Below are 11,277 nucleotides of genomic sequence, written 5' to 3' on the forward strand. Positions count from 1 at the left end.
TATTTTAATTTTAATTTTTATTTTTTTAATAATTTTATATTTTTATTTAATTATAATTAGATCAACAAAATGGATTAATAACCCCGCTGATTAAACCAATAATTCGATAACCTAATCATATGATGAGGTCAATTGCGGTTATATTCTAATAACTATGCTAATACTACTGCCTTTAGATTATATATTAAGTATTAACATTACAATTAGCAAAAAATTTTAAAATTTTTATATTGAAATATATAATAAATGCATTACAAGTTAATTTATATTTGTTATAAAATTTTTTTATTTTTTTTGATAGGTAAAGAATTAATTCGTCATGGATCAGAGATTTTTTTTAAAGTTTATCTTTAGCCAATCTTCAATATTTATTTAAGTGAACTAATGAACAAACAATTTTAAAACATTTTTAATATTTAATTTTTGGTGATAAAATATTTAAATTTTGGAAATCATTTATTAACATACAAATATCCATAAAAATATCGATTAAAAAAAGTATCATTTTTGTTCTTAATGTTTGGAATAAATTTTAGTTGTATTTTTTATATTTAAATAGTCAATATTATTCTGCTAACAAATCAGATTATATTTTTTAATTATTCTCACTTAAATGTATTCATTTTCAATTAGATCTTATTTAAATATGTTTAATTTTAATATTATATTATATTTATTATTTATATTTAAACTCAATTATGTCCCTAAAAAATAAATTATATAAATATTATAAAAATTAATTTTATTTTTTAATAAATTATTTTTTAAAGTAGATCATTAATTCTATTCTAGACATTTATTTTCTAGTTTTGAACAAAGATTTTTAAAATTCAAATAAAAATTTATAATGTATAATTAATAACAAAATAACATTAAATTATTTTTACAAATATTAGAAGAGGATTTAAACATTAGGAGACTAGAAATAAAATTTATCCATTTGGAGAGACAAAAGCCATACTTTATTCAACGAAAAAATTATCTCTGCTTCTCTGTCCGTAAAGTGGGGTTTCTGGCGCTGGTCGCTGCAGAGACTCTTCAAATCTCCATATTCAGTTTTCTGCTTTCAGAGTTCAAAACAAAAACAGATCACAAACGGAGTGAGAGATACGAATCCATTCATTAATTCATTCACTCATTCACTCGTTAGCTCGTCAGAAGAAATGTTCCCTCAATTCGGAGCGACGGCGGAATCACTGAGCAAGGCGTCCACGGCGGTGTTCCGGATCGGCACCGATGCTCACCTCTACGACGACCCCGATGACGTCAACATTGCCCCTCTTCTCGAAAGCAAGTTCGACTCTGAGAAAACCGAAGCCCTCAAGCGCTTACTCGCTCTCATCGCTCAAGGCTTCGACGTCTCGAACTTCTTCCCTCAGGTTTCAGATCCATCTCTTCCTAAATACCACCAATTCAATAAGATTTTGTTGACTGTTATTTGGGAGCGGAAATATTCCAGTTTAATTTGCTTGTTTTGGTGATTTCTCTGTAATTTGCATGTGAATGGATTAGAATTATGCCTAAAAATTTTGCATATATTTGGAGCTTGTCACACTCAGTTACATGCATCTCGGTTTGTATGGGAGCAACTATGAGTTTGGTTGAATTTCGTTAAGAGATGTTCTGGTCTATTTTGCTTCTTTATCCACTTGCAAGTGTGCACTCCAAAGTGTTTGCGCGCGAATTAATGTGTAGATTGTTTGCATAGATATTGTGCTTGTTGAACTCAGTTATATCTCTATTTTTATCAGAATAACTAGGGAATTTGATTTGGTTTAGTTGATGATAATTTACGAAGCGAAATTTGTTTTTGGTTGCCTTTCTGTTCACTTGTAAGCGTTGATTTCTCCATCGGTCTCTCTTCATTGTGCACTCAGTTACATCTTGATTTTCATCTTGAACCATAGCAAATTTCATTTATTTTTGGGCCTCAATTAATAAGGAGAAATTTATTTTAGTGTTTTGCTGTTGATTAATTGATTTCTTTGCGTTTTGCTTGGGAAATTATTAGAGTATGCATATATATGATGTGTAGCTTTAGAAAATGATATGCTGCTCATTTACTCTTTCTCACTTTCTGTTCTCCCTCCATTTACTCATTGAACGAAAAATTGCAGGTTGTTAAAAATGTTGCTTCTCAGTCATTGGAAGTGAAGAAGCTCGTGTACTTGTACCTCCTTCATTATGCTGAAAAGTATGTACATGTAATCAGCCTATAACTCTGATGTTTATAGCATATTCGGATGGTCGCTTACCTTTTTGTCATTCTATTTCTTCTCAGGGTTTATTTAGTGAGGGCTGTATTTGTTGTTTTATGTCTTATGAATCGTTTAAATGTAATTATTAGTCTTCTGCACATTTGAAACATGAGTTAGGTGTTAGTTTTCAGGTTGTAATTTGATGATTATACTAGAAAAATGTCCTATTGCCCTCAAGTAGTTATACCCCAGTTTCATGAGCTGTAGTATTATAGATGTTAAATTTTGTTAGATAATGAATTGTTGTTATGAGGCCATCATTCTCTTGCTTTTTCTGTTTCATTCTTTAGGCGTCCAAATGAAGCATTGCTATCAATTAATTGTTTCCAAAAGGACCTGGGGGACACAAATCCATTGGTCCGCGCATGGGCACTTCGTGCCATGGCAGGAATTCGCCTTCATGTAATTGCACCTCTTGTTCTTGTTGCGGTGGGAAAATGTGCTAGAGATCCTTCTGTCTATGTTAGAAAATGTGCAGCTAATGCTCTTCCTAAGCTTCATGATTTGCGGATGGAGGAACATACTTCTGCAATTGAAGAGGTTTGGTTAACATGTGTGCTCCTTGTCACAGTAATTAAGAATTTCCTTCAGTATGACTTAGACGACATACTAAGTCGAAGAAAAATGTCATTCCATGGTTTCTTTGGGTATAGAGTAGACTCTTTTACCCAAGAATCCTTAAAGGATTTTTTTTTTTCTTCCAAGATAGTTGATTTCATCAGTTAATAGTTTTAAGGCCTTACTTGCTGAGTTCATAAATTTTTTACTCAATGTGCTGCAGATTGTTGGAATGTTGTTAAATGACAATTCCCCTGGAGTTGTTGGAGCTGCTGCTTCTGCATTTGCTTCTGTCTGTCCGAACAATTTTTCATTGATTGGAAGAAACTACAAAAAGTTGTGTGAAATCCTTCCTGATGTGGAAGAATGGGGTCAAATAATTCTAATTGGGATCCTTCTGCGGTATGTGATAGCTAGTTATGGGCTTGTCAAAGAATCTATCATGTTTTCTTTGTATGGTAAAGATGATAATTTGGAGGTAGATGAACAAGATTTTATTTTAAAAGAAGATACTGGTTATACCTCTGAGAAGACTTTATCTGAATTAGCAAATATGATCTTGCAATGTTACATTGAAGGACCAGATGAGTACTTATCACGGTCAAGTTCTGCAAATATGGTTCCTCCTAAATTAGATGTATCACAGTTTACATCTTGCAGTAATGATATTGTGAAGATCCTGCTGAAGTGTACATCACCATTGCTATGGAGTAATAACAGCGCAGTTGTTCTTGCAGCTGCTGGTGTACATTGGATAATGGCTTCTAAGGGCGATCTTAAAAGAATTGTTAAACCACTCTTGTTTCTAATGAGATCATCATATGCCTCCAGATATGTGGTACACTACATTTTATGAATTGTCTATTATATCTTTTCTTGGTCTGTTGTTTGCTTGTCTTGTCTGTTTGGCTGTATTTGCTTCTACATTCTCTATTACATTCTACTGCTGATTGCTATTTGATGTATTTTTTATGATTCTTTCTTGGAGAAGCTTGCATTAATTGTAGTGTCTTATGACTTTATACACGATATTGCTTTGACTCTAGTAAATTACTACTTTATGAATAAAAAGAATTATTAGATGATGTTTCTATATAGAGAAAAGATTGAACATCCAAGCATCAGAAGGAAAATAATTTCTTCTATATATTTGACAACTGATATATTTTAAACTAGTTTTAGAGAATGGGCAATGAAAATTTGTGTAGAGGGTCATTGAAGTGATACTAATTACTGACCTTGAAAAGAACTATCTATTGTCTAAGGTTTAACTCCTGTAGTATTCCATACTTTCCTATTATTACATGCCTAAGTAAAAAAGTTAAAATTTTCTATTATATACTATCTTTTGGTTATGCCCAAAATTTCACTTGAACATTTAAACACCATCAGTAGGATAAAAATCAGTGAATGCTAGTGAGACTGGCGCTGCAGATGTTAAGTAGGATAAGGCATACAACATACCTACTGTATCCCTTGGATGTTGGTTCTGATCATATCAGTAATTGGCTTTATCATTCAGTTTTCACATGTTAATGAGTTCTTTACACATCGTGTACTAGCTAGGTTGAAACCATGATCTATACATGGGTGCTGTGGATGGTGAGTTCAAAGATAGAAACTTCCAGGGAGTGGCTAGGAATTGTAACATGTAGGATCATGTTAGTTTCCTTTAAAAATGCATGACTTTTTACATGAATTAAAATATTAACATGTTTTCAAAATTGGATTCACTTCCAGTCATTTTTTGGTCAGTTGTGGTGGTAGTTAACAGAGTATGCATCGATAAACAAGATTTTGCTCAGACATCTAAATGAAAACGTTCTGTTTTGGAATGAATAACAATTGATGGTTGGTTCATTTGATTTTGAGACTAGCATAGATAAAATCACAAATTTCTTTACTTGATGCTATGAGAGGAGCATTCTATTGGTTAAAATATGGCATGGGAGATTTATATGTGCATGAGAGATATTTTTAGAAGATATTTGGGTATAAATTAATTTTTAACACAAACATTTTCTATAGCATTGCATGATCTATGTAGCTAACCCCTTGGGTACTGCATTTCATAGATACTTCTCAATTTATTTCACATTTGAATCTGATATTGTCGTATTAATTATTGTTTGTTCACTGACTTTATGCAGGTATTATGCAATATTCAAGTGTTTGTTAAAGCCATGCCATCTCTCTTTGCTCCACACTATGAAGACTTCTTCGTATGTTCTTCAGATTCCTATCAGATAAAAGCGCTTAAGCTGGAAATACTTTCTTCTGTAGCTGTGGAGTCATCTGTTTCATTTATTCTTAAAGAATTTCAGGTATCTTACATCAAATCAATCGTTTATGGTTGTTCACATTTTATCTTATTGCCACAACACTGCTTTCATGGAATTTGGTGCATAAATTAACACTTCTCTTAGTGTTTTGCTAGGATTATATTAGAGATCCAGATAGGAAATTTGCTGCTGACACAGTTGCTGCCATTGGGTTATGTGCTCAGAAACTCCCAAAAATGGCAACTACATGTGTAGAAGGGTTGTTGACTCTAATTAGACAGGGTATGTGATCTTTTCATTAAGCTTATCTATTGAAGAAAATATCATGCTTCTTATGGAACAGTTGTTTGGCATCTTTGATGAATGTTGGCTGTGTCCTGTAACCCTAGACCAATTTCTATTGGATAGGTTTGGGGTTTGGTAGTAGAAAGAGGCAAAAGTTGTGACACTTTGCAGTGTTTGCCACTATCTGGACTCTTTTGTTGGAGCGTAACACACCTTCAATGACAGATTTTCTAACAAACAAGTCTTATGGGATAGGATTAAACGCCTAACATCTATTTGCTGTAAAACTCATGATCTGTATAGAGGACTTCCCTCTTAGATATGTTGAGAGTTTGGAAAGCTATGCTTTATAGATAAATCTAGTTTTTTGTTTGCTTTTGTATAGAGGGCCCCTTGTCCCCATTTTGTATTATCCTTCTCATCTTAATGAAATTATTTTTTATCTAAAAAAAAACTATTTGCAGAATACTTTTGCGGGGAAATTAGATCCATGGATGGAGAAGATGGTGTGCTAATTCAGGCAATAATATCCATCAAATCAATCATAAAATTAGACCCACCCAGTTATGAGAAGGTAATCCTTTCTTGCTGTCTGACACTTTGATCTGTTGTTCTTGTAATTGGTTTTAGTATATGTATTACATTAAAGTAATGTTCCATAAGACAATATGGAGATATGGGGAACAAACTAACAGGAGAATGGGAGATGGAATTTAATATCTCGTATGTAATATTGCAATTCGCAATATTTAAGTTAGTACTTTCAGTGGTTGGTACTTTGCTTGTATCAAGACTGACCTGTAGTCTTTTCACTTGTTAAAAGGTCATAATTCAATTGGTCCGTAGTTTAGATGCAATCAAGATTCCTTCTGCCCGTGCAATGATTATTTGGCTGGTGGGGGAGTATTGCTCTTTGGGTGAGATAATTCCAAGAATGGTGAGCACAGTACTCAAGTATCTTGCTCGGTGTTTTACTTCAGAAGCACTGGAAACGAAGCTTCAGATTCTTAATACAACTGCAAAGGTATGTCACTGAGTGATTTTTACACTTTCACATACAAAAATTCATTTTTATACATTTTACTTATTGTTTATTATAGTGTTTTACTTCTACTCTTCCCCTTCCCCTCTTTTATCTATTAATTGAATTTAAAGACTTCATTCATTTGTTGACCATATGCATGTGGTGTCATTGATTTGTTCAAAGATAAATATAAACAAAAGCAGACTTGTATGCCATTTATTTATTTATTTATTTTTATGGTTATTTTTTGCTGGGCATATGGAAGGAAAGTTATTTTTTCTGGTTGAATAACTTATTTCTAAGTCTGTTTTAGTAAGTAAAGTATGTGTGTATTATTGGATTTCTACAGGTACAAAGATTCCAGCCTCTTTTGGTTTTGGCACATTTATTTTTTGTTTAGAAGAAAGATTTCTATCCAAAGCAATGAGTTTATGTTTTGGAACGACTTTTGCTTACAGGTCCTGATTTGTAATACTGGAGAAGATATTTCGACCCTGCAAAAAGTTTGGAGCTATGTAATTGAATTGGCTGAGTGCGACATGAATTATGACGTCCGTGATCGATCACGTTTCTTGAAGAAACTTTTCTCATGCAATGTGGATTCACAAAATCATGTTGAAGAACAAAATAGTGAATCACAAAAAAGAGATCAGTCATATGTATTTGCGGAATGCATATTTGGTAGACAGACAACAGCTGTGACTGTGCCAACTGAACCCATCAATGATCGATTTTATCTTCCGGGATCTCTGTCACAGTTAGTATTCCATGCAGCTCCAGGCTATGAGCCTCTCCCCAAACCTTGTAGTCTTCCATACATTGATTTTGATCAGAATGATGGAACTGCTAACAGCGATTCAGATGAAGATGGTGATCCTAGTACATCTGGATCTGTGGATGAGGGAAGTGCTTCAGATTATAGTTCTGAACAGTCGGTTACTGCTTCAAGTGAAGCTGATGGCAGTGATGAAATTGATTCTGGAAATGAAGGCAACAACAATGTTGATCCTTTGATTCAGATTTCAGACACGGGTAATGTATCTGAAGAACAAAATGGTGGGGTTCACTCCAGATTTGGGGACTTGATGTCCACAAAGTCTCTTGAATCTTGGTTGGACGAGCCAGCCAAGTCATCTAAAGAAAATGAAACAAATCAAAGCCGAGCCCGTAGATCTTCAGCCAGAATAACAATTGGAAATATTAGAAGCCGAATTAAACCCAAATACTACACGCTCTTAGATCCAGCAAATGGAAATGGGTTAAAAGTTAATTATTCATTTTCAACTGAGACTTCTAGTGTATCCTCTCATCTTGTCTCCCTAGAAGTATTCTTTGAGAATTGTTCTTCAGAGGCCATGTCTGATATAGTCTTAATAGATGAGAGTTCTAACAGAAGCTCAGATCCTAGTACAAACCAGACGCCATCTACAACAGAAAAGTACGTTTCAACATGCCCTTGGCATCGTTTATTTAGTTCTTTTATAATTAGGCATTTTACAGATTTTTTTGTTTGTTTGTTCCAGTACTATGAAAATCCATACTGAAAATCCAGCTATGGTTTCCATGGAGGACATCCCTTCTTTGGAGCCTGGTCAGACAGAAAACCGCACTCTGCTAGTTCGCTTTCATCACCATCTTTTGCCTCTAAAACTGGCTTTATTTTGCAATGACACAAAATTCCCTGTTAAGTTAAAGCCCGACATTGGGTACTTTGTAAAACCACTTCCAATCAGCATTGAAGCTTTCAGGGATAAGGAATCCCACCTTCCAGGGATGTTTGAATACATAAGGAGGTATGTTAGCGTGTTGTTTGTTTATTTTCCATTGGATACAAATAGTTCAAGACACTCATTCCCATTCCCTGGAATTATGTACCATTTATCTGATCAAATTCCTTTGGTGGTTCTTCATACTTATCATCCCTACTTTATACTCGGAAATTGTTTGATAATGCATAAGACGACTTGTTATTTTCTACACCTCATGTAATGTAATAAAGCATCAGGGTATCCGGGTTTGGATTCTTATGACAACCTATATGCAAGACTAGAGTAAAGCTGACATAGATAAAAATGATGGAAACATAGATTCAAAATTTGAACTTCCAAGAATGGGACACTTTTCATATTCTAAATTTAAATGGAAATCTTGTTTTGAGCTGCTGCTTCCTTTGTATGAAATCATGAAATTCGTTTTTTTATGCCAATAATGACTGGACCTGCTGCTTAATTTTGAATTGTGCTTTTATGTTTTACTGAATTTATTTGTTGGAAACATCACTTTTTAGTTTGATCTTATTTTTCAAGAACCTAGAATGATTATACTTTTCCTGTAAGAGATAATACAGCACATCATAGAATTGCCGTCCTAGTTTTTTACCTTTGTGGGGAAGATATTAGTATTTATTCTTGTACATCGTTCCTTTTGTTATTCCCATTTCATCTGTGGATGTTCTAAATTTGGTTTTTGTGCATTAATTTGCTCCCAGTTGTACCTTCACTGATCACCTTGTAGAGTTGAACAAGGGCAGCAACTCTCTGACAGAGGACAAATTTCTTGTGATCTGTGAAGCCTTGGCACTAAAGATGATGAGCAATGCAAATCTTTCTCTTGTATCTGTAGATATGCCTGTTGCTTCCAACCTTGATGATGCATCTGGTTTGTGCCTGCGTTTCAGCAGTGAGATCTTGAGCAATTCCATGCCATGCTTAATTACAGTCACTGTTGAAGGTAAATGCTCTGATCCATTGACAGTTTCTGTAAAAGTCAATTGTGAAGAGACTGTATTTGGCTTAAATTTCTTAAATAGGGTTGTCAATTTCTTAGCTGAGCCATCTGTTACCCGCTCATAAGTCAAATATCTGATGGGAAATTCACAAATATTGATCTGTGGATAGTACTTAGAGAAACCTGAGGAATATGACTACTCGTGTGGGGTTTTTGTCTTTGGTGAGTTATTTCGCTTTTGGGGATTGGAGTGGTTGTAATTTAACATTGTATTGTTAGTCTTTTACTTTCTACAGAATTTGATGTCTTATTCTTTTTAGTGCTTCCATTGTCTTCCCATAAAGTAACTGGACTGCTGCACTTTAATACATTGCACCATTAAGTTTTGCTAGCGGTAAGTTTTCTGGTTTATGATTGGCTTTGCAAGCAAAGATCAAGCATCTTGCATAACCAGTTCTGCCCAATTGTTATTGACACATACTCTGTACTAAACTGCAATCCTAAAATTCAATGTAAATCATATTTTCGAGTAATTTGGACGTCTCTAATTTAAAGACCCTCTAATGTTAGGTGTTTTATAACAAATGTTCTATTACAAAAAAAAAAAAGAAAAAAATTGTCATCAGAATAATTAAACATGTCATAGTAAAACAATTAAATTTATAATAGACAAATAATCAAATTTGTTTATTTAATTAAAAAATTAAGAGATGTTGAATATGTATTTTTATACATGGTGGTTGATTAGTGCTTAATTTTTGTGTACCCGATGTTATAAGTAAGGCGTAATGGCTAAAACAAACTTAGAAAACTTCCTTAAAATTTACGAGATAAACTCTTGTAATACAAACTTTATGCGAAAATGCGTAGTTGAATAGCGTGTTTTCAAATAATGCCTCTGATTTATTATTATTATTATTATTATAGGGATGAAAAAATGTCTCTTTGATTTTTATCAAGCATTTTATGTTTTTTTTTTCCATTAAAATGTTCCTACTATAGTATTTTTATGTAATATTGTCAGTAATTCACAGAAGTCGTAGCCATCGTTTTACCTAGCAGTGCTTAATCTTAATCTTAAAATGATAATGCTAAAGAGCACTTGAGTAGTTGATGCTCCCAGCAATGCAAACTAATAATAGACATACTAAGAAAAGATATTCTTAGTGTAACTTGTAAAACGTGGATGGTACGCATTGGAAATAATAAATTAATCAAACAATGGATTCATATAAAAATTTGGTGTTTTTTTTTAAATAAAAGTAATTTAATATTTTGATGTAAATTTTTTTTATCTATTAAAAATAAAAGTAATTTAATAAAAATATTTTTATTTATTAATAAAGTTTAGATATAACAATATAAAAATATTTTGTTTATTTATTATTTTAAAAAATTTGTCAAACAAACTAAAATTTTTAGGCTCAAGAATTTTAATATGGGAAGTAAAGTGGTATTTTGGCTAGAAATGGGGGAATATTGTGTTTTACCCAATGGTGGATCTATGTTCAACACGCAGGGCGTGTTGACTGCGACGAGTGTCAGGTGAGATGATGTGGCGCAGGTTGAATGGGACACGGTGGCATCACGTGGGAGCGTGCTAACCTAGCACGTGGGGGCGTGTTGATGACATGGCGGAGCAAGAATTGGCCACGTAGGCATTACGTGGGGGCGTGATGATGACGTGACAGAAGATGAATGGACCACGCAATCACCACGTGGGGGCGTGCTGATGTAGCACGTGGGGGCGTGATGATGACGTGGCGGAGCTTGATTGGTACACCTGAGCATCACGTGGGGGCGTGATGACATGGCACGTGGGGGCGTCCTGACACGTGGCAGGATGTGATTCGCCTGAGGCAATCAAAACGTGGGGGCATGGTGAATGCTACTCTCTATATAAGGCAGTGCTCGGGTTCATTTTCATTCTGAGGAAGTGCGTGAATGTTCTTTGAGTGTGTTTCTGGTATAATGGAGGGTACCGCAAACTTGGTAGTGTATCGTGACAGTGAGATAATACGTAATACTCATGAGGGAGTGGGGTTTGTGTGCCAGAATCCGTTTTTGTTTGTGGTTCCATGCACCATGACGTTTATGGAACTTCAGAATGGTCTCTGTCAAAACATGGAGAACGGTACGTTAA

At 34.1% G+C, this 11,277-nt stretch overlaps 1 protein-coding gene across 1 annotated transcript; it reads left to right on the top strand.

Moving 5' to 3' along the window:
* The first annotated feature begins 906 nt into the window (after window positions 1-906).
* Window positions 907-9,453, top strand: LOC112702509 (AP3-complex subunit beta-A). The gene is made up of 11 exons (XM_025753563.3): window positions 907-1,379; window positions 2,118-2,194; window positions 2,549-2,798; window positions 3,040-3,654; window positions 4,967-5,140; window positions 5,254-5,380; window positions 5,848-5,957; window positions 6,207-6,407; window positions 6,866-7,845; window positions 7,931-8,200; window positions 8,896-9,453. Exons 1-11 carry the CDS (start codon window positions 1,164-1,166, stop codon window positions 9,257-9,259), a joined length of 3,384 nt encoding a protein of 1,127 aa, XP_025609348.1. The 5' UTR covers window positions 907-1,163; the 3' UTR covers window positions 9,260-9,453.
* Window positions 9,454-11,277: the final 1,824 nt, after the last annotated feature.

The sequence above is a fragment of the Arachis hypogaea genome, chromosome 7 (genome assembly GCF_003086295.3).
Source record: "Arachis hypogaea cultivar Tifrunner chromosome 7, arahy.Tifrunner.gnm2.J5K5, whole genome shotgun sequence".
NCBI lineage: Eukaryota > Viridiplantae > Streptophyta > Magnoliopsida > Fabales > Fabaceae > Arachis > Arachis hypogaea.

Coding starts and splice junctions, on each gene's coding strand:
- LOC112702509 (XM_025753563.3), top strand. CDS start 1,164: ATGTTCCCTCAATTCGGAGCGACGGCGGAATCACTGAGCAAGGCGTCC. Junction 2,195..2,548: donor CTCCTTCATTATGCTGAAAA/GTATGTACATGT, acceptor TTCATTCTTTAG/GCGTCCAAATGAAGCATTGC. Junction 3,655..4,966: donor CATATGCCTCCAGATATGTG/GTACACTACATT, acceptor GACTTTATGCAG/GTATTATGCAATATTCAAGT.